Source organism: Anolis carolinensis, chromosome 3 (assembly GCF_035594765.1).
Source record: "Anolis carolinensis isolate JA03-04 chromosome 3, rAnoCar3.1.pri, whole genome shotgun sequence".
Classification (NCBI taxonomy): domain Eukaryota; kingdom Metazoa; phylum Chordata; class Lepidosauria; order Squamata; family Dactyloidae; genus Anolis; species Anolis carolinensis.
Window position 1 is genome coordinate 7,441,626 of NC_085843.1, and position 26,891 is coordinate 7,468,516.

The window sequence follows — 26,891 nt, forward strand, 5'->3', positions numbered from 1 at the left end:
CCCCCATATCCATGAAAGATATGTTCCAATCTGGGCCACGATTACATCTTTCAAATTACTTACACCTCTGATTAATTCCTTGCCTAAGAAAACGCGCTGAAACCTTTGGGGTCTCCATAAGTCAGCAAGCAATTTGAAGGTCAGATCACAACTTTACTCTCACTGCACTTTATGTGCAGTGGTTGTGTACATACCAGTTATTTAATGAGTGACAACATTGTGTGAGCAAAGCACATCATGCATATCTGTCCATGCAAATCCATGTGCGATGCACACGCGCTTCCATGCTCAGAGACACCACATGCACAAATCTGCCTCTGCGAACTTGAAATGAATATTGAGTGTTCTACATCAGGTATAAATGCTAAACCATTTCCATGGAGGAATTAATACATTCTTCAGGCACCAAAGGGATTCCGTAATGTTTTGGGTGCATGGAAGGGGTATTAACCCCTAAGGACTAGAGGAGATTCACACCTCCAGAAGTATCCAGAAGTCTCATTCTCCTCCTTTTGTTTTGTAAACTGTGTGTTTGTGTGAAGCACATACCGTATAAATAGTTTTGGGGACCGTGTCCTGTGAGGCTGCATATGGCCCACTCCAGTCTAACATCTGCCATGCCTCATTTGTGAAAGCAAATCTCGTGGATCAGAATTATAGAAGCATAATTAGAAAGGACCCCAAGGGACATCCAGTCCAGCCCCATTCTGTGGTACAGAAAGACACCAACAATGTCCTCATGACAGATGGCCACCCAGCCTCCCTTCAAAAAACTTCCAGAAAACACTTCTAAACAGCTCTTACCATCAAGAATTTTTTCCTAATATTTAGATGGAGTCTCTTTTCCTGTCCCATTGTTCCATGTCTTAGCCTTTAGAGGCACAGAAAGCAATCCAACTCCATTTTCACTGTAATGTCCTTTCAGTTATCATGTTCCCTTCCAGACTTCTTTTCTGCAAACTAAACATACCCAGAACCCTAAGCCATTGTTCCTCATAGGGTTTGGATGACAAACCTTTGACCATTTGTGTCACCCTTCTTTGGACACATTCTAGCTTGTCAATATCCTTCTTAAATTGTTTTGTCCAGAACTGGACACAGGATCATTATTCTATGTGAGGTCTGTTCAAAGCAGAATATGACTTCTCCCAGTGTGTAGACTAGACTCCTATTGATGCAGCCTAGAATCATATTGGCTTTTTTGGTTGCCACATCATGTTGGCTCATATTCAACTTGTGGTCTACTAAAACTCCTAGATCCCTTTCTCATGGACTCTTTGCAAACCAGATGTCATACATTCTATATTTGTGCATCTCATCGCACTGTACATTTTTCTCTGCGGAAATGCCCTTTGCGTGACTAACGGGGCCTCTCCTCCTGTCTTGCAGGCACCAGGGAGTCCGCTTTTGTGTACGCGCTCTCCGCCGCGGCCATCAGCCACACCATAGCCCGAGCGTGCACCACGGGGGACCTCCCTGGCTGCTCCTGCGGTCCCATCCCAGGTGAGACACCTGGACCTGGGTATCGCTGGGGAGGATGTGCTGACAACCTCAACTATGGTCTTGTCATGGGGTCCAAATTTTCAGATGCTCCCATGAAGATGAAAAAATCAGGATCACAAGCCAATAAGCTGATGCATCTGCACAACAGTGAAGTAGGGAGACAGGTAACCGCTCCGAGAGAGTTCTTGTCATTATGCGATCACCATCACCCGGGGTCTGAACGGAGGGATCGGAGAGAGGAAGCTCAGAGGGATTTGGCCTGTGTACAGACTAGATTATGGGGTGGCAGCAAAGGGAGAGGAGGCAGCTCTTGTTTCCGAGGTAGAAAACAATGGGCGGATTGGGTTGTTGTATGTTTTCCGGGCTGTCTGGCCATGTTCTAGAACAATGATGGGCAACCTTTTGCGCTTGGTGTGTCAAAATTCACCAAAAAACCTAGCATGACTTGGGTGGTGTGTCACTTCGAGAAAAACCCCCATAATTTCACCATATGTATAGTTTAAACAACAAAAATGTATCATTGTAATATATAACTGTATTCAATAAATCAAAAACTATTTACTACCATTATTTCCATGTACAACAATCTATGGTACCTCTTGCAGTTTCCACACTGATTTCTCTCTATTCTAGTTTAAATGTAGTCATGAATAATAAATAATATAATATAATAATAATATAATAGTGATAATATGATAATATACTACAATATTAATAGAGTAATAATAGAAATATATATATATATATACACACACACACACATACGCACATAATTCCCATGGAGTAAACAACAAAACCACTGGACCAAATCACACCAAATTTGGCCACAAAAGACATAGTCATCCAATCAATCTGCATGCAGCAGCGTGTCAGCAAAAATGGCTAGGCGTGTCAGTGCTGACACACATGTCATAGGTTGGCCATCACTGTTCTAGAAGTATTCTCTCCTGACGTTTCGCCCACATCTATGGCAGACATACTCAGAGGTTGTGAGGTATGGAGAAACTAAGCAAGGAAGGTTTATATATATCTTTGAGAGAAAAACTCTTTGGCATACTTTGAAAACAGAGAAGTTCCAGACATGGGAATCAGGGGCAGCTAATGACTCTGAGCAAAGGATGCCCCCAGGCAGGAAGAAACCAGGAGATGAAGCTATTCAGTGCTAATCAAGCTGATTAACTACAACATTCACACCGGCCTCCAACTGACAAAGAGTTCTTCTCTCACCCTGGACTTTCCACAGAGATATATAAACCTTCCTTGCTGAGTTTCTCCATACCTCACAACCTCTGAGGATGCCTGCCATAGATGTGGGTGAAACATCAGGAGAGAATGCTTCTAGAACATGGCCATACAGCCCGGAAAACATACAACAACCCTGTGATCCTGGCCATGAAAGCCTTCGACAACACAATGGGCGGATTGTGTCATTGTATTCCCAGCAGAAGGATTGGTAGCTAGGAAGATGTGCCTGGCCACTAGGTCAAGCACATCTTTTGCATGCAGAAGATTGATAATCCAACTCTAAGTAAAGTAAATTAGGGAGGAGAAAGGAGAATTTCCCTGTTAGTATCCTTCCTCCCTGAGAGAACCTTTCTCTAGAAATATCTAGGTCCTTTTGCATGACTCTATGGGGAGCTTCCAGTAGACATTGACTCTACAGGTCCACTGGAAAACTTGGAGATTTCTAGAGAGGGCGTTTTAATTGTATCTGTGAATAATCAAATATGCAACAATCAAACTCACAAATGTGGATGTCCAACTTTATATACAAGTTTTTGTGAATTTTCTTATCATCTTATTTGAAGATGTTGTTTGCACAAACACTATGGGTATGTGTGGGTTTTTTGGGCTGTATGGCCATGTTCCAACAGCATTTTCTCCTAACGTTTCACCTGCATGTGTGGCTGGCATCCTCAGAAGTTCTGTTGACAATAAAGCAAGTGGAGTGTATATAAGTAAAGATTTCCCCTGATGTTAAGTCCAGTCGTGTCCGACTCTGGGGGTTGGTGCTCATCTCCATTTCTAAGCCGAAGAGCCGGCGTTGTCCGTAGACACCTCCAAGGTCATGTGGCCGGCATGACTGCATGGAACGCCATTAGGGTGTGTGTGTGTGTGTGTGTGTGTGTATATATATATATATACACACAGTAGAGTCTCACTTATCCAACATAAACGGGCCGGCAGAAGGTTGAATAAGCGAATATGTTGGATAATAAGGAGAGATTAAGGAAAAGCCTATTAAACATCAAATTAGGTTATGATTTTACAAATTAAGCACCAAAACATCATGTTGGACAACAAATTTGACAGAAAAAGTAGTTCAATATGCAGTAATATTACTTAGTAATTACTGTATTTACGAATTTAGCACCAAAATATCGCTATGTATTGAAAACATTGACTACAAAAATGTGTTGGATAATCCAGAACGTTAGATAAGTGAGACTCTACTTGTGGAATGTCCAGGGTGGGAGAAAGAACCCTTGTCTGTTGAGCAAGTGTGAATGTTGCCTGAAAAGCATTGAGTAGTCATGAAGCTGCAAAGTCCATCAGTGAGGGTTTCTGCATAGAAGTAGCCTGGGCTTTGTTGCCTGGAGGCATCCTCTCTTTGGGAGTTGTTAACTGATACTTGATTGTTTTCTGTCTGGAGTCCTGTTTTTGAGTAGTGTTCATTAGTGCTAATTGCAACATTCACACTTGCTTTAAACAGACAAGGGTTTTTTTCTCCCACCCTGGACATTCCACAGGTATATAAACACTCCACTTGCCTCACCTCCAACAGACCTCTGGAAATGCCAGCCACAGATGCAGGCTAAACATCAGAAGAGAATTCTACTGGAACATGGCCATACAGCCCGAAAAACTTACAGCAACTCAGTGATTCCGGCAAGGAAAGCCTTTGACAACATCCCATGGATATCCTTCCTGCCCCCTCCCTGAATCCATTTTGTTGCATTTTTGCAGGTGTTTTCCACTTTGCAAAAAGTTTTTTCACAATAAGAAATGCGCAAAGGGAGGAGAAGAGTTCCAGTACTAAAGTAACCTGCAATCTACAATGACCGCAGGCTCCCATCTCGTATGCTACTGAACTGTAGCATTTTGACACCACTTTCAACTGCCATAGCTCCATGTCATGAGATTCCTGGATTTGTTGTTTGCTGTGGCACTAGAGTTCTTGAATAGAGAAGGACATTCATCTCACAAAACTACCAATCCCAGAATTCCATAACATTGAGCCATGACAGTTAATGTCATCTGAATCTGCTACAATTGGGCAGTGTGCATACAGAGAGGGAAAATAAGTCATTGAGGGATGGACGAGATCAATAGTCCTGCCCCAATTTTATGTCAATGGGATGTCAAATTTGCTCAAGTTACATTTTAGTGCCCTAACCTATTGAGGACCCACACATTTGTATTTTCAGCCTTTATTGGGTGGGGAGAAGATAGTGTGGGATGTAGGAACAAAGTTGAGCGGTCATTTCAAGACCCTTGTCCTTTGCCATTTTTTTGCAGGCCTTGAAAGCATCCATGGAAATGAAATGCAAATGCCACGGAGTGTCTGGCTCCTGCTCCATCAAGACTTGTTGGAAGGGGCTGCAGGAGCTGAGGGACGTTGCCCTGGACTTGAAAAACAAATATCTTTCAGCCACAAAAGTGGTGCACCGCCCCATGGGCACCCGCAAGCACTTGGTCCCCAAGGATCTTGATATCCGTCCGGTCAAGGAGTCGGAGCTGGTTTACCTGCAGAGCTCTCCTGATTTCTGTATGAAGAATGACAAAGTGGGATCCCACGGGACTCAAGACAGGTAAATGCACTTTAGAATGTGGGACTCCTGCCCCAGAAATAGGTGTGTTGTTGGACTGCAACCTATTGAGGAGCTTGGGAGTTCAAGTCCATCAATAACCGACTCACCATCGTTTTGCCCACTCTCCTGAACCACCTTTTACTTTGTTTATTGAGATGTACCTCAAATACAAACAACCTTCCATATTTGCTAGTTTTAGGGACACATTTTAGAAATTCTCCTTTCTTATCTTGATAGAAAACATCTAGCAATCTCTAGGTCCTCCTTCACAACTCCATGGTGAACTTTTGCTGGCATGTTGTGATTGGATGCTGAGCAAATGAAAAAGGGAGGCAAGCAAGTAGCCCTAATAGAAGCTGATAATAAAACCACATTGAAGGACCTAGGGATTTCTGTATATATGTTTGTTCTAGGAAACGTTAGGTTCTCCTAGTGTTCTTTTCTAGATTTCTAGGTCCTTTAGGGTCACTTCCATATAGAGCACCTCAAATCGGCTCACTTGCAAGATGACCAATGTTGGGAATTGATGAGCCATTAAGCTGAAATCGCCCCCTTTATGAGGTAAATTCCCATTAAAATAGCAGAGTAAATGCAGCAGTGAGACTTACGTGGTGGGTTTAGGAAAGCCTCTGTGTCTTCAGGATGGCAAAAGGATCGCAAAGCTAGCTTTAAAGTTTAAAAGCATTTATTGAGGTAAAAAGAAATCCATTGATGGATAGAAAGGTTTGGAGCTAACTAGCTAATCTAACCTGATCTAATACACATAGACGGATTAAAATAACAAAGATCTAGATAGCTACATCTTGACTAGAAGAGGGGACAAAATGCGTCTTCTCTGGAACAAAGCAGGAAGAAGGAATGGTGACCAAACCTCATGGTGGTCTCTTCTTCTCTAGGGCCATAAACATTCCAAAGGCCAAATTGGGGAAGTTACGTCAACCCTAGGAGAGATCACATTTCTAAAGCATCAAAGGGTGGGTTGACCTAAATAGGACAGGAAAGAGGAAACAACAGTGAAGCCTAATCAAAGCATGCATAGGACTGGGGAAGGTGTCCCTAACTCTTTTCTAGGCTTCCTATCTAACCATAGAGACTTAAGAAGTACATGATGACATTTTTCAACAACCAACAACTTGTTTAAAGGCATCTCTCTTGGAGGTCCAAGTGGCTCTTGGAGGCTTCCCTCTTCCTTCTCTCCTCCTCTGCTTCCTTGTCATCGTCTTCTTTCTCTTCTTTCCCCTTACTCCTCTTTCCACTCCATCATCATCACCATCTTCATCTCCTCCTTCTGGTGGTTGGAAAGGTTGAGGGCCAAAAAGAAAAGTGACTCAAGGACCTCGTGTGACCCTAGAGCCACAAAGATGGCACTAGGGAAGTTGAGGCCTTCTGGGTGATGTTAGACCATGCCTGATGACTCCTTCTCCTTGGCTAGGGCCTTCATGAGAAGTCCTCCTGTTTGCCAGTTGGCCATGCATGCTAGAGCCATTGAGACTAGGAGTTCAACAACATCTGGAAGGGTACCAATCATTCAGCTCAGGCACCGGCCTTTTGTTGTGCCAATGACCCATGTCTGGGGCAAAAGAACTCAGTATTAGGGACGTGAGAGTCAGTGCTCCAGCTGGCCTGGAGATGACCCAATGCTATTTCTATCCAAAACATTTTAGAAGTGTACAGAGAGGTCATCCAAGATCCCTGGTCATTCATTTATTTGTTTTGTACAGAGCTGTATCCTGGTGGAATTCCCACATGGAGAGTTACATTTCTCCCTTTCAGCAGAGTCCAGTTGGACCCAACCGTGTTCTTCGTCATCATCTTCTTTTCTTCTCCTGCTCATTGTGGTCTCAGGTTGTACTGTTGTGCTCCACTAAGCAACATCGGCACATCTGCCAAACCCTTTTTGCTTTGGAGATCCTTTTAATTCCATGGGAGACGTGAAACCGGACGGTCAAAGGGCAATGGAAGATGCCAGTCTTCAAGGTTGACCTTTTATCCTAGCTTTGCAACATTGGTCAGACAAACCCAGAGATTATTCCAGAGGGAGGAATACTTTTTCTAGAATTATGTCTCCCAGAAACTCCAGACATTGGTCATATTTGTTGGGACAGATGTAGTCCATAAAATTGAACCTTTCCAAACTCTAGACAAGCCGTAGTGATCAGAGATAAGAAACCATGAAAATGAACAAAATCTGTCTACCAGTATTAAAAAACTCTAAAATCAAAACAGTAGATGGGAACCAACACTCTGAGGGCAGAGGACAGCTAATGACTGAACAAAGGATGCCCCAGGCAAGAGACAAAACCTTTCCAATGCTAATTAGGGTGATTAACTGAAACATTACCGCTGGCTTCCCAGTGACAAAGGACTCTTGCCACACCCTGGACTCTCCACAGATATATATTCTTTCCTTTCCTTACTTAGTTTATCCATACCTCACAACCTCTGAGGATGCCTGCCATAGATGTGGGCGAAACGTCAGGAGAGAATACTTCTGGAACATGGCCACAGAGCCCGAAAGACATACAACAACCAGATATAAGATTGTTCAATAGAGAAAAGACCAGAGATGATCTGGGGCATTTTGCAGCCAAGAGCAAATTGGCAGACCCTTCTCTTTTTATGGGTGAATGCTGGTAGAAAAGTATACAAAGGGAGCCTGGAGCACCTTAGAGACTCACTGAGAGAACAAAGTTGGAAGCAAAAGCTTTTGTATCCCAAGTCCTTAAATGCATGGAGCAAAGTGCTTAGGAACAGACCTTTATAAGTGTGTGAAAGAATAGCCATAGAAATGCAAAACTTGCGAGTATGGAGATGAGGTTGCAAGCTGAGTTTTAAATCTGGTTATTGGGGAACAAAAAGTAAAGAAGTTACTTAAAACTAAGGGGAATCAATAAACCCTTGGCTAATGGAGGGAGCTATTGGGATGCTGACTGGGAACAAGACAAGAGGCAGAATAACCTGACCAAGATGAGTCTCACGAGGCTGAGTTGTTAACTAATGCCATGATATGTGTAGTGTGCCAAGGTACCTCTGTCGATAGTCTGGCCTTTTGGGATATATTCAAGTTCCACTGTTTCTCTTTCCAATCTCCCCTTGTAAGATTTGTAGTTCAAGGTCTGCTGCTTTGAGGTCCAAGATGAACTTCTCAAGAAGTGTTCTTCAACTGGTTTTTATGCATTCCCATTCCTAATGTCTGTCTATCCCCTGATGCAGAGAATGACCTGTTTGCCCAATGTCGCATGCAGAAGAGGATGGCATATATCACATTAGAGGATGAGCATCCTGTACACGTCAATTTCATGTATAAGTTGAGGATAGGTTTTGGGTCCAAAATTATGTATTATTGATACGACCCGTGGATAAGACAAGGCTCATTCCAGTGAGATGGGAAAGCCCCAATGCCAACTCAGGGGGTCAGCTGGCCATGGCCACCATTCAAGCATTCAGAAAGGCCAGAAATGGATCTATGGAAGATATGACATATTTTTATACTCATGTATAAGTCTATAATTTTTTGTCAATCAACCAAAAAACCTGGATCGACTTATTCACAAGTCAACTCTTATCAGAAAAGGAACAATCTCCTTCTCTGAGTAGAGTGGAATTGTAGTTTTCCAAGGACTTCAACCTTCTCTGCCAAAGCATGCTGGGGCCTCACCTAATGTTAGGGATTCCTCTTCTTCAGAAAAGAAAGGGGAGCAAGAAAGTGTTCATGAATCTGAGGGTGAGTTGGAATCTGAGGAGGAGACTTTGCATGTACCCACTTTTCAGGAGAGGCGAAAGGAAACACAGCAGAGACGTTGTTCAGCTAGGATAGCTTGCCAGAAATGCAGCTGTGAGGGGACTCAGGGCTATAAAAGCAGAAGCAGGTGCAGCCAGCTCTTGCTGGTAACAAACTGACTCTAATGCCTTCACTCCCCATGTGCCTGCTCCGAGTCTGCATCTGGATTTATTGCTGTTTCTTTGTCTGACGTAAGACTGCTATTTGATTGGGAACTGTACCAGAGACTAAGAACTGCATTTGCCCTAAGACTTCCTTGCTTCCTTTTGCATTATTCCACTGAGTGCGCTGTACTTTAGGTTTTGCTGAAGTAAAGCAGTTTTCATTTACTTAACCACAGTGTCTTAAGGCTCACAACCTCTGAGGATGCCTGCCATAGATGTGGGCGAAGCGTCAGGAGAGAACACTTCTGGAACATGCCCAGAAAACATACAACAACCCTGTCTTAAGGCTGTTCTTGCAAGACAAAACAACACACCTAACTACATTTTCCAGGATTCCATAGCATAGAGCCATGGCAGTTCAAATGGTGTCAAACTGCATTTATTCTACAGTGTAGATGTGCCCTTGGAGAGGACTAGAAACCGAAACTAACATTTCCAAGCTCTGGAGCTTCATAGAAATTGGAAAGAAAAACCCCATTTATACAAGAGCAGAGGAAACAGAGTGTGTGCGCGAGTCACATTTACACACTCAAGCTGTGTGTACATAGATATATAAAATATAGTTCACACTTCCCACATATAACGGCGTAATGTTCATATGGCCATTTTCCAAATGGCTTTGTGGGTCCCAGGGGCATCCTTAATATTTTATGCTGCTTAAGCTTCCACTTTCAGGTGATTTTTGCCATTGCCTTTTTTCAAACAGATCCGTCGGGTGGGAAGCACTTTCAGGGACTGCATGCGAAATCCCCCCAAAGTGTGCCTTCCTTCCATCCTTCCTTCCTTCCTTTCTCTCTTAGCCCACAGGACACCAAAACCATCTCATTGCTCCAGCCACTCACACGTTCTTGCTTTGGGCTGGCAGAAGAAGAGTTAGAAAGGTTTTCCCTTTCATGTTGGTTGTAAACGGCGTTCAAGAGACCAAGGGGAAAAATGGGGTGTCAGAACTGCCACGGAGCCAGGATGTGTCCCCATCCTGTCATATTCCCCTTTCCACCCCTTTTATCAACATTAATGGATTAGCGGGTGCTATTAATGGATTTATGGCCTGAGCACATACTTAAAATAGTGTTGCAGCGCCTTGGAAGGAACAGTCCGTGCCGAATATGCCATTTTCGCCTGCTCTACAAGGAAGAGCCGGCACAGTTTATATCATCAGATCTCCAAAGTCTCTCACTGGGATAGAGTTTCAGTTTTCCACCAAACTTTGCCACCAGTGTCAGGTTGTGTTAGACTTTCCATTTACCTATGGGACTCGAATGGGCACAATTTTTATACATTATGCCTACCCTATGTATTCTAGACCAAAGCTTCTTAAACTTTTCCACTCAGGACCCCTTTTCACCTGTGCAATTTTTTACATGGCCACAGGTATAACTCTATATAAAATAGGTATAACAGTTGAACACTTACTGATAACCAGGCGCAATGGGTTAAACACATGTGCCAGCAGGACTGCTGACTGAAAGATTGGTGGTTTGAATCTAGGGAGCAGGTGTCAGCTCCAGCTTCCCATGCAGGGACATAAGAGAAGCCTCCCACAGAATGGTAAAAGATCCAGGCATCCCCGGGCAACGTCCTTGCAGACAGCCAATTCTCTCACACCAGAAGTGCCTTGCAGTTTATTTATTTATTTTATTTTTATTTACAGTACAGGAGAGTCTCACTTATCCAACATAAATGGGCTGGCAGAACGTTGGATAAGCAAATATGTTGGATAATAAGGAGGGATTAAGGAAAAGCCTATTAAACATCAAATTAGGTTATGATTTTACAAATTAAGCACCAAAACATCATGTTATACAACAAATTTGACAGAAAAAGTAGTTCAATACGCAGTAATGTTATGTTGTAATTACTGTATTTACGAATTTAGCACCAAAATATCACAATGTATTGAAAACATTGACTACAAAAATGCCTTGGATAATCCAGAACGTTGGATAAGCAAATGTTGGATAAGTGAGACTCTACTGTATTTATATTCTGCCCTTCTCACCCCGAAGGGGACTCAGGGCGCATCACAATGTACATATACATGGCAAACATTCAATGCCGTTAGACATACGACACAGCGAGACAAAGATATAGAGTCTATTTAACATTTTCCAGCTTCTGGCTTCATGAGGGTATGCTCGATTCCGGCCACAGGGGGAGCTGCTGCTTCATCATCCACTGTGGCACTGAGTCCTTGATGGAGTACTTCCTCATTCTTCCATGCACACACTGCTAGATATTTTTATGATGACATAAATTAGTTAAATTAGCCTCCCTGCATAAGCGGCCCCTAAATTTTCCTACTTGACAGAAGGGTTGCTTTAGGTAGATAAACAACAAGCTAGGCTTTTTAATGGTTGGGCACTCAATCCTACCCGGGCTTCAAACTCATGATCTCTTGGTCAGTAGTATTTATTGGCTACTAACCAGCTGTGCCACAGCCCGGCCCAGAAGTGCCTAGCAGTTTCTCAAGTTGCTCCTGACATGGATTTTTTTTTTTACTGATAATGAACCTGCATTTGCAAGGCTTGCTAAACAGGCTCATTTTCTTTTTATGAAGTACAGCTGAATTTCTGCAGTGTCCCCACTGCAAACATTGCACGTAGATGCCTAAAACAGCCACTAAGTGGCGTTCAGAAAACTTTTATTGTTGCCAATTTTTTTCGAGATCCCAAAATTGAGCCAAGGGGACCCCATTTGGGGTCAGGACTCACAGTTTAAGAAGCAATGCTCTAGAATTGTATGTATAAATCTAGTAAAAAAAAAATCAAGACCCAAAACTTGGGTCAACATCTCCACAGGTCAGTGGGAGTGCTGTCTTTTAACTCTTATATTAAAAAAAGGAAAGCATCATCTTCTTTGAATAGAGTCATGAAAGTCAAGACCTTAGTCTGTTCCAGGAGACCCTAAAATAAAGCACTGACCCTCTCTACTTTACTTTGTTTCTACTTCTGTTCTTTTTGAATGCTTAATTGGGAAATGCAAGGAGTGTTGTTGCTTTTTCCTCTCCGAAAAATGGCTCTTTATCCATGGGTCATATCAAAATCCATAATTTTGGCCCTCAGACCTACCATCAACTTATACATGAAAGCAACTTAGGCATGAGTATATAATATAATGCCTTCCCCAAACTAGTCTTTAGCTCTAAAGTAAGGCAGACAAAACTGTCTTGTTGACAATGTCAACACAAGGTGTAACCATGATGCTTTTTAGTTTCGGGCTCGTTACTATTAGGTAGGGCACTTAGGTATTCATCAGGTTAAGGTAGCTTAGGCAGAGCTTTGCAATAGTTTCTTTTCTTTGTCATGTGAAGCTGGTAAATTGCTATTACAATCAATAATAGCATCTTTGTCTGGAATTTATCACAGAATGTCTGTGTCTCTCCTGTTGTTGATTTGCATTTCAGTTGTCAATGGATTGCTGCTTTTCACTGATGGGGAAAACCCGTCAATGGTTCCTAAAGAAATGGCCTCATTCACAATGTCAACCAGTTTCTGTAATTCTACACCAGTTAGTTTTAGGTGGAGCACTTTGGTATTAAGTACCTTAAGATAGCTTTGCAGCAGCTTCTTTACTCAGGACTTTATCATGTGAGGTTGGTAAATTGCTATTGCAACAGAGAATACCATTTTTTTCTAGAACTTATTGCACAATGTTACTTCTCTTCTATTGTTGCTTTTAATTTGAGTTGTTACTGTAGCAGGGTTCTTTTCATTGATGGGGAAAATGCTCAATGGCTCCCAATATCACTGTTGTTCCAATATGGCCTCTGTTGTGATGGGTGCAATTAAGATATTACAGCAATGATGTATGATGTAGTGAGTGTGCATGATTTTCCTCCTCTCCTTCTCTCTCCTCACTATTTCCGAGCAGGCTGAGGTTGCTTTTACTAAGTTTTTCTTCTTCGGTTTATTGCTTTACAATAAATGCACCATTTCAGGACAAAAATTAAAAATTGAAAGGTAGGCATGTGTTGGGCAGGGCATACATGTGTTGGAAGTCATGGTTAGCAAAGCAGTGTGGAAAAGTGATCAGGGAACTTGGCATCATCAAGTGTAAGGGATTACATTTAGATACACATAGATATAGGATGCCAGACATTTGGCTTGAAAACAGCCCCTGTGAAAGGGATTTAAGAGTCTTGACCACAAGCTAAACATGATTCAATATTGTAATGCAGCAGCTAAAAAGTCAATGTGATTCTATCAATAGGAGTCTAGGAAATCATAGTCCCATTCTTTTCTGCATTGGTCAGGGCTCACCTGGAATAATACTATGTCCACATCTTGGCACCACAATTCAAGGAGATGGGCAAACTGGAATGTGTTCAGAGAAAGGAGACCAAAATGGTCAAAGGTCTGGGAGCCAAACCCTTTGAGGAATGACTTAGGGATCAAGATATATTCTTCTTGGATTAGAGAAGACTGTGAAAGGGACATGATAACCATATTTAACTATGTGAAAGGAGGTCACATTGAGGGGGAGAAAGCTTGTTTGCTATTTCTTTAGTGACTAGGACTCAGAGTAATGAATGGATTCAGGCTGCAAGAATAGAGATTTTACTTAATCATTATGAAGAACTTCCTGACCATCAGAACTGTTCAAATTGGGAATACATTGCTGCCTAAGAGATTGGTAGCGTGCCCTTCTCTGGATGGCTATCTATGGGGAGTCCTTTGATTGTGTGTTCCTGCATGATAGAAAAGGAATGGTCTGGATGGCCCTTGTACTCTCTTCCAACTATGATTCAAAGCTGTGCTTGTAGCGTGATTGCAGAAAATGGTATACTGGCATGCTCCTGTTGGCTTCTCTTTGCGGTGAGACAAAGGCTGGTGTAATAACGTCCTTCGTTTAGTTCATCAACATGATTGTGGTGAAACAACAGGCTGGTCTGATAAAGTCCTTCGTTTGCTTAACTAACATGATTGCAGTGAGACAACAGGCTGGTGTGATAAAGTCCTTAGTTTGCTTGACTAACATGATTGCAGTGAGACAACAGGCTGGTGTGATAAAGTCCTTAGTTTGCTTGACTAACATGATTGCAGTGAGACAACAGGCTGGTGTGATAAAGTCCTTAGTTTGCTTGACTAACATGATTGCAGTGAGACAACAGGCTGGTGTGATAAAGTCCTTAGTTTGCTTAACTAACATAATTGCAGTGATACAACAGGCTGGTGTGATAAAGTACTTAGTTTCCTTCATCAACATGATTGTGGTGAGACAACAGGCTGGTGTGATAAAGTCCTTAGTTTCCTTCATCAACATGACTGCAGTGAGACAACAGGCTGGTGTGATAAAGTCCTTAATTTGCTTAACTAGCATGATTGTGGTGAGACAACAGGCTGGTGTGATAGAGTCCTTAGTTTGCTTTATCAACATGATTGCGGTGAGACAACAGGCTGTTGTGATAAAGTCTTTCATCTAAAGTCCCAGAACTATCCAAGTAAATGCTGACTGAGAAATTCTGGAAGATGTAATGCAAAAATACTGAACATTCCTAGTTGCTGAGAAGGAAGAATTTCTGTTGGATCCATTGTATTTGAAATGCTTTGGGGCCACTCAACTACTTTCCCAGGCTTTCGGGTTTTTTTTTGTTTTTTGGAAAGGTGAACATGAAACCCTAATGGATATGGGAAAAAAGAAAGATGAAGAAAAAGAGGGGAAGGAGGGATGCAAGTGGGACACCTCTGGGGTCCCGTTGATTCAAACAAGCCTTTGGTTGCTTAAAAGGATGACGGAGATAATGCTGAGAGTGTTCCGTAGCCGACGTTTATGGATAGAGTTGCATCATACACCGGAGGGAACCATTTCACGTGAGCAGGTGGGAGGATTAGTTAAGTAGACTGCCATCTTCCATTTTATCCTGATATCTTTTTCCATTTATTTTCCTATGTACTAAATTCTAGGAGTAGGTGGATGGAAAAGCAAGCGACTGGTGCAATTCAATCTAAAGCGTTTCCCTTAAACAATGGGCATAGGGCTATTGGAAAAGTTTAGAGAGAAACCAGGGACCTGTTCTGAGTGATCCTAGGGGCCATGCTGGAAAAGGAACCTGGTTTCACTTATATTCTTTCTTTCCTTTCTCATCCTCCTCTTTTAAGATGATGTCCAAACTGGAAGCGGGCCTGATCGAAAGTCCTGAAACCCAACACACCCAAGCTTTGGGGAGCATTCAACTTTTGGATCTGGAATCTATGTTCTTTTTAACAGTCCCTGCCCTCTTGGATGTGGGACCAAATCCTCCCACGATCTGCGAATCTCTAAATGGAAAACAACGGGTTCGCTGAAAAAATATATCAGGGTTTGTGCCTTGAGAATCACCTTCATGATGGGTCAAGGGCTAGGGAAAAGACTGATGTCCATTGGCCCTTGTAGAGTTTATTTAGAGCGAGGTTAAGCAAAGGAAAAATGATCTGGAGAGAAAAATAAATCTTGGTCATGAAGCAGTTCCAAAGATTTTTGGATCACTGATAATCAGGGTTAATGTGGACAAAGGGCGTATCTATCTACACGCTGTAGAATTAACGCAGTTTGACACCACTTGAACTGCCATGGCTCACCAAACTGCAACTATGGGAGTTGTAATTTGGTGAGGCACCAGTATTATTTGGCAGAGAAGGTTAAAGTCCTTGTAAAACTACAGTACTCATGATTCCTTTGCATTGAGAAATGTCAAGCTAAAGTGGTATCAAACTCTATTAATTCTACAATGAGTATGCACCCAGAATTGGCCATCATCAACTCCTGCAAAAGCGTTGGCATTGTTGAACTGGAAATTCATCCATTCACATTGTTAATTTTACCTTAGTTATCAATACTACATTAGTAACCCGAGAGCCAGTATGCTTAGTGGTTTGATTCCAGAAGATCAGGGTTTTAACCTCTGCTTGGAAACCCATTGGATGAGCTTGAGCAAGTCATACTCTCTCAGCCTCAAAAGAAGGCAATGACAACCTTCCTGAACATATCTTGCAAAAATCCCAAACAAGCCCTAGGAGAGGATCCCCATCAGCTGGAATTGACTTAAAGGCACATTACAAGATGTTAAAATCATGTAACTTTCTGTTCTGGAAAATTGACAGATTAAAAGTCATGTGAATCATTAACCATAATTTCACCCGGCTTTCTTTAATAATTCAACTGTATGGCCACTGTATCAATGGAATACGTTTCCAGACTTCGTGTGGATACGCAAAACCATAGATAATAGTGAACCCAGTTGAATTAAGGCCTTCTGGCCCAAGAATATTACTGGAAGACCCAGAAAATGCTTAGAGAGAATATATTTTGTTAGGCCTGGATAAATGGAACTACAGATGCCAGTCCTTTGGATACAGGCGTTGTACTGTATTGCCATTTCAAATAGTTGAACATTTTAAGTGGATTGATGTAGTAAATTAGACCTGTTTCCTGTCCAAAGTTGGCAGAGTGTAATGTTCAACCAGAATATTTACACAGAGATCTGAGCAGACAAATGCAATGAAAAGCAATGAAACTAGAGGACAAAAGAAGCCAGACAAAAGAGGAGGAGAAGACAGGCAGTTGAGTGAGGAATGACATTTGGCTCATCAGTTTCCATTTATGTTAGGAGGACATTAGATGTTGCACAGCCTGACAAAATCCTCACATGAGGATATACTGTATACAAGTTGAGCATCCCTTAGCCATAATTCCAAAATCCAAAATGCTCCAGAATCATCCACATGGATGGGGTGGCTCCTTTGCTTTCTGGTGGTTCAATATACAGAAAATTTGTTTCATGTACAAAATCATTGAATAAGGTGTGTAAAAAAGGTAATGGTTTCCCCTTGACATTAAGTTTAGTCAAATCTGACTCTGTGGGTTGGTGCTCATCTCCATTTCTATGCCAAAGAGCCGGCGTTGTCTGTAGACACCTCCAAGGTCATGTGGCCAGCATGACTGCATGGCGCACTGTTACCTTCCCGCCAGAGCAGTACCTATTAATCTACTCACATTTGCATATTTTCGAACTGCTAGGTTGGCAGAAGCTGGGGCTAACAGTGGGAGCTCACCCCATCCCACGGACTCGAATTGCCTACCTTCCAGTCAGCAAGTTCTACAGCTTAGCAGTTTAGCCCACTGCACCACGGCTGCCACCATTTAAAGTTTATAGGAAATCTATATGTGAAATTAATTTACGTTTCCTATAAAGTGTATAGGAAATGTAAATTAATTTTACATGTAGATTGAGATCTCATCCCCAAGATATATCATTATGTACATAGATGCCCCGGTGGCGAAGTGTGAACTTGTGGATCAAAAGGTGCCAGGTTCAAATCCCGGGAGCAGAGTGAGCGCCCATTGTTAGCTCCAGTTCCTGCCAACCTAGCAGTTCGAAAATATGCAAATGTGAGTAGATCAATAGGGAAGGTAACGGCGCTCCATGCAGTCATGCCAATGGCCACATGACCTTGGAGGTGTCTATGGACAGCGCCGGCTCTTCAGCTTAGAAATGGAGATGAGCACCAACCCCCAGAGTCAGACATGACTGGACTTAATGTCAGGGGAAAGCTTTACCTTTACCTACATAGATGCAAAATCAAATATTCCAAAATCCTCAAAAAATATGCCCAAATACTTCTGGTCCCAACCATTTCGTATAAGGGATGCTCAACCTGTACCTCCTTACGCAATGTCAGAAAAATTGTTACGGTAGTACAGTGTCTGGTTATACAATCATAAGTGAAGCAATGAATTCCTACTTTTATTGTCAACATATTATACCGTTTAATTTTCTTTCTGAAAACAACCATCATTCCGTTTCCTTGAGGGTTGGCCACCGTGCGAGCAGACTGTTAGACTAAACAGGACTTCAATCGCATCCTGCGGAAAATTGTCAACATTGTCTGGAAGCAATTCCTTAGTTTCAGGCCGGATTCTTCATTAGCTCTACCAGTGACTATCTACACACAAAGCATGTGCTGCACAACTGAACTCTTCAGTCGATTTTTCCCCATGTACCCATGGAAGCGTCCAATATTTGTGTTCTCTCTTGATTTGTGTTGAAGGTCTCCGTGTTGATTTTTCTTCCCTAGCCCCATTTTTTCTGGATGCTTTCCTCTTGGCTTGCAGAGGTGTGTGTAGATATAGATATATATAAAACAATGCTGTCAGTCCAGTACTGGGCAAATAGTCAGCATGTGTCCGCAAGTCATAGGTTTTGGCTCTTGGGTGCAGCGCTATTTCGCAAAGAATGCCTCGCTAAGGCTTCCAAAAGCCTGTAAATATTTACACATCCCTCTCTCATGGATACATCCCACGAAAAGGCAACGTTGGGGATGAGAAGGATCAGTTTGAGATACATATGCATGCATACATGTGCAAACCTGGTGATGAAAAGGCTGGGTTTAGGTGAGTGTGTGAATCTGGATAGGACCTCGAATCCGCAATAACAAACTGGAGGCCAGGGTGAGTCAGAAATAAATAAAAGGACGGACTGAGAACAAGATCTCAGCACTTCATTAATCCCGTAACTTCTCATAAAGTATTACCTCATGAGGAATTTCATATAAATCTCTCCGGATTCCTTTCCGTCCGTGAGACGGGCTCCTTTCCCTCCACTCTGCACTTTCCCCTCTCCTTCTCCTCCTTGCCAGCTTCATCAGATGTTAAATTATTACTGTGTCCAAAATAACAGCGGGCCAAGTAAGTTAAAGAAACAGGTCCAGGCTATTTGTCCAAGATAGATGCAGCTTTCCCAAAGTCCACTGTTTATAATCTTTGGTCATTGTTGAAGACTCCTGCAAGGAATGGCATCCAGGCTGTGCCCATTGTGGCTACGGCTAAGAGCAGGAAGATTATGGATGCATTTGGAGTTATCAGGGTGAATTTTTAGACCGACACTCAAATCTTCAAGGGATTTATTTAATTGGTCTGGGAGAGGATATAAATCAAGCAGAATGGGAACATAACATACAAGGTAACAATAAATAACTTGGTAACTCTTGTATACACTTGTGTACAAGTGTAACTCATGTATAAGTCATAGGCAAGTTTGGAGGCCAAAATTATGAATTTTGACGTGACCCGTAGATCAGTTGAGGATCATTCCACAGAGAGGCTGATCAGGGAAGCATCTGACATTGTTTTTCTTCTTATATTCTCATCCTCTTTGTGCTTATTCTTTTACCCTAATTTATTCCCTGTTTGATGTGTTGTCGAAGGCTTTCATGGCCGGGATCACAGGGTTGTTGTATGTTTTCCGGGCATTGTTTATGTAGGCATTGAATGTTTGCCTGCTACTATGTTGGAAGCTGGCCTGAGTCCCCACAGGGAGATAGGGCAGGGTACAAATGAAATTGTTGTTATTATTATTATTATTATTATTATTATTATTATTATTATTATTATTATTTTATTGTTAATACCATATTGTTTTTGTTGACTTTACTTTTCCACTTACAGAGCTAGTTTACTGTTTTTCTTTGAAAAATGGTAGATATTGAAAAACCTTTAACCTACTGATGCCTCAATATAATTTCATTGGGATCTATTTTCATTTTGAAATTTACCACTAGTTGCTGCATTTTCCACCCCCGGCTTATACTCGAGTCAATAAGTTTCCCCAGGTTTTTGTGGTAAAATTAGGTGCCTTGGCTTATATTAGGGTCAGCCTATACTCGAGTATATACAGTATATTAAATAATAATAATTTTGAAATATGAAAAATAAAATAAATATGGTGTTACTGAAGAGCAAGTGCAGCCCAAGTGCCTTGAGTTTATTTGCGTCTCAGACCAAGAACTCATTAGAGCCTTTTCCAATTTCCTGCTTCCCAAGAATCCTTTCTGATTAATGGGTTGTCAAAGGCTTTCATGGCGGGAATCACTGGGTTGCTGTGAGTTTTCCAGGCTGTATTAATTCTAATCAAGCTGGCCAGTTGCAACATTCACACTTGCTTCAAATAGATAAGAGTTCTTTTTATTTATTTATTTATTTATTTACAGTATTTATATTCCGCCCTTCTCACCCCGAAGGGGACTCAGGGTGGATCACATCACACATACAAGGCAAACATTCAATGCCTCAACATAAAACAAAGACAGAGACAAACGCAGCTCCGAGCCGGCCTTGAACTCATGACCTCCCGGTCAGAGTGATCTGTTGCAGCTGACTGCTTTTCCAACCCTGGACATTATTCCACAGATATATGAACCCCACTTGCCTAGTTTCCAACAGACCTCACAACCTCTGAGGATGTCTGCCATAGGTGTGGGTGAAACATCAGGAAAGAATGCCTCTGGAACATCGCCATACAGCATGGCCATGCAGCAACCCACTTTCTGATTAAGTTTAATTTTTCAGCAGATAAATAAATGCAAAGATGGAAGCCAACACGCTGCTCCTTGGTGTTTCTCTCACTTCGTCCTTTCTTTCTTTCTTGCAGGCAATGCAACAAAACCTCCAACGGGAGCGACAGCTGTGACCTCATGTGCTGCGGCCGTGGCTACAACCCCTACATGGACAAAGTGGTGGAGCGCTGCCACTGCAAGTACCACTGGTGCTGCTACGTCACTTGCAAAAAGTGCGAGAGGACTGTCGAGAGATACGTCTGCAAATGAGGTCCACTCGGCAGAGCCCTTGCCATCAGCGGGCTCAAGGACAAGGAAGCCCATGCCCAACTTTCTCCAAGTCCTTTTTGGACAGAGGACAGCAGCTTTCCCACACTGTAGACTACGTTTACCCCATGAATGCGTGGGGAAATTGAGACAATTGGTGAAAAGTTACGGTGGCTTTTGAATGGTGGTATCATTTTGAGGCACATGGGGTACGAACCTTGGAGAAAGCAATGCCATTCCTTGGATGTTGAAGAAGACTTCAAATGCAAAATGAATAGAAACCTTCATTGCAAGGACAAATGGAAAGATCGGACTCAGTTCTTACAATGGCCATCTCACATTCGGCTACTGAGTGCAATGTGTGGGGATGGCAAATGGGGGACTTTTGGAAAGGCTGGATAAGAATGGCATGAAAGTCATGAGGAAAAAAAATTGGTGCTCCATTGTAACACGTTGGATGCAATATCCGAGAGATAACGGGATTTGGTCCTTGATAAAGGGAATAATATAGTTTTAGCACTGCATGCCAAATAAGATTTCTGTCCCGAATTGCATTTTCTTTCAGTCCCCAAATTCTTAGCATTGCAGGGAATAAGACACTGAAAATTGTTCCCAGGAAGTTCTCATTTTGGCTGTGTTTACTTTTGCTTGGCACGTCTAAGCGATATTTCTGAATGCATACCTGCTAGGCTAGCGGCTAGCCCCCTTTCCCACATCCTGATATTGACCTGTGTGTCTGCAGATGGTTTTCTTTTGTGATGTGGCACCAAGAGTTATTTGCTAGACCTTTGTTGTTTGGACATATCTACATAGGTTGGTAAAGCCAATCCAGAGCAGAACTGGGTCTGAACTGGCCCTTCTGGATGTGCCATCTAGATCTCAGGATTTGCAACTATGGCCTAGCGACTAGCCCCCTTTCCCACATCCTGATATTGACCTGTGTGTCTGCAGATGGTTTTCTTTTGTGATGTGGCACCAAGAGTTATTTGCTAGACTTTTCTTGTTTGGACATGTCTACATAGGTTGGTAAAGCCAATTCAGAGCAGAACTGGGTCTGATCTGGCCCCTCTGGATGAACCATCTAGATCTCAGGATTTGCAGCTATGGCCTAGCGGCTAGCCCCCTTTCCCACATCCTGTTATTGACCTGTGTGTCTGCAGATGGTTTCCTTTTGTGATGTGGCACCAAGAGTTATTTGCTAGACTTTTGTTGTTTGGACAAATCTACATAGGTTGGTAAAGTCAATTCAGAGCAGAACTGGGTCTGAACTAGCCCTTCTGGATGTGCCATCTAGATCTCAGGATTTGCAGCTATGGCTAGCAGCTAGCCCCCTTTCCTACATCCTGATATTGACCTGTGTGTCTGCAGATGGTTTTCCTTTGTGATGTGGCACCAAGAGTTATTTGCTAGACTTTTGTTGTTTGGTCAAAGCCAATTCAGAGCAGAACTGGGTCTGATCTGGCCCTTCTGGATGAACCATCTAGATCTCAAGATTTGCAGCTATAGTCTAGCCCCCTTTCCCCAAGGCAGTATCATTTTTCAGATTTCCTCCTGTTTTCCTAAAAATAAAGACTATCCCTTCCAAGGATTCCAAGAAATGCAAACCATCTAGATTTTTACCATCGAGCCTTTTAACTTTTATCCCCAGCGCCACTGGAATGTGGCCCCAGACAAATTGAAGGGAAGGAATTCCCCCACCCAATGAATGCCTATTTGTGTGTGTAGCTGCAAACAAACTCCCCCAAACCCCAGAACCCACTAAGGTGCATCTCCACATTCCCGAGAAGACAGAGCATTGCCTATTTGAAGCCAACCTCACCAAAGTATTGGAACGAGATGCACAGTCCGACCGGGTTTCTAGTGCATAACCACTATCCGTTATGGCTGTACATATTTTTTATTTTGTATGCGGAACATACAGAAATATTTATAAAAATATATCTGATGCTTTCCCCTCCCTTTATTCTACTTTATACAAATTTATATATATATGATATATGCTATAAACAAGCTTAACAATGGTATGAAATAAAGGCTAGAATTACACACAGGTTTGAAAAGGAAGTCTTTAAGAACTCTTATTTTGTTAAGATCCAAATTCCTGGGGTGTCGAGAGAAGATAATGTTTACTTATCTGTCTCTATCCATCCAGTGGTATCACTGGGCATTTATTAAAAACATTGTGCAATGTTTCAGAAGGGAAAAATACAGTAGAGTCTCACTTATCCACATAAACGGGCCGGCAGAATGTGAGATAAGCGAGTATGTTGGATAATAAGGAGAGATTAAGGAGAAGCCTATTAAACATCAAATTAGGTTATGATTTTACAAATTAAGCACCAAAACATCATGTTATACAACAAAATTGACAGAAAAAGTAGTTCATTAGGCAGTAATGCTATGTAGTAATAACTGTATTTACAAATTTAGCACCAAAATATTACGATGTATTGAAAACATGGACTACAAAAATGCATTGGATAATCCAGAACGTTGGATAAGCGAACGTTGAATAAGTGAGACTCTACTGTATATGTTTCTCAATTAAAAAATCCCTGTACATTTTTTGCTTGGGACCAGAAGTGTTTCAGATTTAAAATTGGTGGTATGGGGAGGGTTTTTGAATACTTGTATTTCCACATACATAAATAATCTTGGAGAAGGGATCCAAGTCTGAAAATGGAATTCATTTATGTTTCATATGCACCACGTGCACATAAACTAAAGGTAATTTTATACAGTGCTGTAATTCATTTTGTGCATGAAACAAAAACCCCATGTAATGCACTTTAACAGCATTTTATGTGTCTACGCTGACCATAAAATACAATTTCAAGCTGCATTATATGATAGTGAAGGGAAGGCCAAAGTTTGCATGTGGTGGGTCCTTGCTATCCGCTGGTGTTTGGCTCAAAAACCTTCCGTAGATACATTCTGGAAGTTAAAGTGGAATGTGCAGTATAAACGTGCAGTATGAAAGCGTCTTGAATCAAGAGTTGTTTCCAAGCCCTTATTAGCCTTTCTCATTTACAGGAATGATGTCCATCAGACACAATACTTAATTCCTATGTTATTTGTTTCTTGTTTTGTGTGTTGTCCAAAACAAAAAAGCCCTTTCATCCCCCAGAAGCAGATGAGACAAAGGATAAGATGTGTTGCAAAAAAGACCCCTCCCTGCACACAGCAAAGGGAAGGTTGGGAAGGGAACAGCAATCTGAATGCAATTAACAATGGCTCTGTCAGAAAAGTGATGAACGGGTCCCAAAGGGATTGGCCTTGTTTCCTGTTAGAAAGCAGACCCTCGGAGGCAGGACCAGGCAGAGTGTCTTGCGATGCGGCTTCTCTGCGGAACAGGCCAAACCTTCTTTCCCAGGAATGTAAATCTCAGTTGATTCTTGGGAATAGGTAACATACCGTCCAACAGATGAAAATCAGGACACACCTGGCCAAGCGACAACAAAGTGCAGTAAAGATGGCAAAGTTATCAACAAAGAAGAAGACACAAATAGGAAAGGCTGTGGATGCTTTTGCCTGAGGCTGTGTCTACATGGGCCAAATAAAACAACAGATTTTCCTCCAGCACCAAAGTTCAAAAGCATCTCTCTTCCTTCACTCAGCCTTCCTTATGGTCCAGCTCTCGCATCCATAGGCTACTATGGGGAAGACCATTGCTTTCACTATGTGGACCTTTGTTGCCAGTGTGATGTCTCTACTCTTCACTATTTTGTCAAGGTTGGCCATTGCTCTCCTTTCAAGAAGGAAACGTCTTCTGATTTCCTGGCTGCAGTCTGCATTTGCAGTCATCTTCGAACCTAGAAATATGAAGTCTGTCCCTGCCTCCACGTTTTCTCCCTCTATTTGCCAGTTATCAGTCAGTGTGATTGCCATGATCTTGGTTTTCTTGATGTTTAACTGCAGCCCAGTTTTTGCGCTTTCTTCTTTCACCCTTGTGATAAGGTGTCAGTTCCTGGAAGGTGTAGGACACAAAGAAAGGCTCACACAGCTTGTAGCTATGGAAAACTTTATTGAATCCGCCTTGCCAAGATGACCACAAAGCTTCTACTGCCCCTCTTCCGCTCTTTCCCCTCGGTATATTGGGTTGTTGCCTCCCTCCTCCCTTCACGTCTCTTCTTCTCCATTCACACCTCCCTTTCCTTTTGTCCTTTCCCACGTTTGAAGACCAGACCCTGTCATAAATCAGCCTTCCCAGCCAAATGGTCTTCTTTATCCGGCTTGTTGTAGTCAGGTGTGAAAAGAACAGCTTGGAGAATGCTAATCTTTTTGCATCCTGACATAAGGCTCCTCAGCTCCTCCTGACTTTCAGCCATCAGAGTGGTATCATCTGCATACCAAAGGTTGTTCATGTTTCTTCCGGCAATTTAAATTCCGGCCTTGGAATTGTCAAGCTCCGCACGTCGCATGATGTGTTCTTCTAGAGCTATATAAATCCCACTTGCCTAGTTTCCAACAGACCTCACAACTTCTGCCTGCCATAGATGTGGGTGAAACATCAGGAAAGAATGCTTCTGGAACATGGCCAAACAGCCTGGAAAACTCACAGCAACCCACTGTTTCAGTTATGTATTTCTGCACTGCAGTGGGTTGAACTAGATGGTCTCTTCCATGTTTAGGATTCTATAATTTTAATATATTAATGATTCTTGTCCTGATCCATAGGGAGATCAGGGCATTCTTGTTTAATTGTTGTTATTTAATACAGAGAAATGACAGAAAAAAACACTTGGAGCTCAAGAAATCCAGTATTTCTGCCTAAGAAAGCACTAGAAAACCTCACTCAGGACAGAAGCAGTCTTGATCCAAGGGGAAGTTACTTATTTTGTTGTTGTTAATAGAGATAACATTTTAATGCCAATGTTTTCAGATTCTTTGTGTCCACATGGCGGACGAATAGAGTCGCTTCTGATCTCATTGATGTCTTTTTAGAGCATAGCAACTGGCAACAACAAAAACAACATATTGACAAAAACATAAACCTATGTCATTTTCCCATCTCTAGTATGACTTTTAACCCCTTTGCCAGCTGGAGAAGCCAGTGGAGCTCCAAAAACATGCATAATGTATTTTAGTATATTTTGGTTGGCCCAATGTTTTGTGGATGTGGGGCATTGCTGTATTTCCCAGATCCATGATAATGTTTTGTAAGCCGGTGGAGGAATGGGAAGCCTGTGAACAATCCAACCACAGAGCAAGGAGGGCTTTCCCATATCTCAATGGATAGCCTCAAAAACATTAATAGATCCATATTCAACTTTGGAGTTTAAATACACCCACTTTGCTACTTGTAGTACAAATGGAGTTTTATGTATGATTAGCTGTGAATGTAACCTAGCATATATTGGTCAGACTCAACGGCCAATAAAATCCAGGATTATTGAACACAAAAGCAGAATCAGAAATCAGTCTAGGGAATCAATACTGTACGAATACTTTCATGATCAACATCACAGCCCAGAATCATTTAAATTTCATATATTAGAAGTGGTAACACAATGCAGACATGGATTACAATGCTAAACTCTTACAAAGAGAATCATACTGGATGTTCAAGTTACAAACTGAGCACCCCCGTGGTCTAAATGAACATCTATCTATATATATAAAAGAGTGATGGCATCACGGCGACTCACAAAACAACAAAAGTACAGGCCCCGCAACCTCGAAATTTGACAACACAACCCATCATCCATGCCTCCAGGTTGATACAACAAAAAGAAAAGAAAAATAAAGTCCTAATTAGAGGCAGAGCAATAATTTTTTTTATCCAATTGCTGCCAGTTTAGAGGGCTAATCTCTGCCCACTTGGTGGCCTAGCAACCAGCCAAGGGACAGCCAGGGTTTAGTTAGGGGACAGGCTGATTTAGGCCTCACTTAGGCTTCTTCCACAGATTATCTAATTTGCACTGGATTATATGGCAGTGTAGACTCAAGGCCCTTCTACACAGCTCTATAACCCATTTATAATCTTACATTATCTGCTTTGCACTGGGTTATCTTGACTCCACACTGCCATATAATCCACTTCAGTGTGCATTTT

General features: G+C 42.1%; 1 protein-coding gene across 1 annotated transcript in view; it reads left to right on the forward strand.

The window, feature by feature from the left end:
• wnt11 (Wnt family member 11) overlaps positions 1–22,896 on the forward strand; it is a 69,754-nt gene extending 46,858 nt beyond the window's left edge. Inside the window, exons 4-6 of the mRNA XM_008117779.3 lie at positions 1,390–1,667; positions 5,023–5,315; positions 20,665–22,896. Of these exons, the coding sequence (XP_008115986.1) occupies positions 1,390–1,667; positions 5,023–5,315; positions 20,665–20,839 (746 nt within the window). The 3' untranslated portion in view covers positions 20,840–22,896. The remainder of the gene's footprint in view (positions 1–1,389; positions 1,668–5,022; positions 5,316–20,664) is intronic.
• The last annotated feature ends 3,995 nt before the right edge of the window (positions 22,897–26,891 follow it).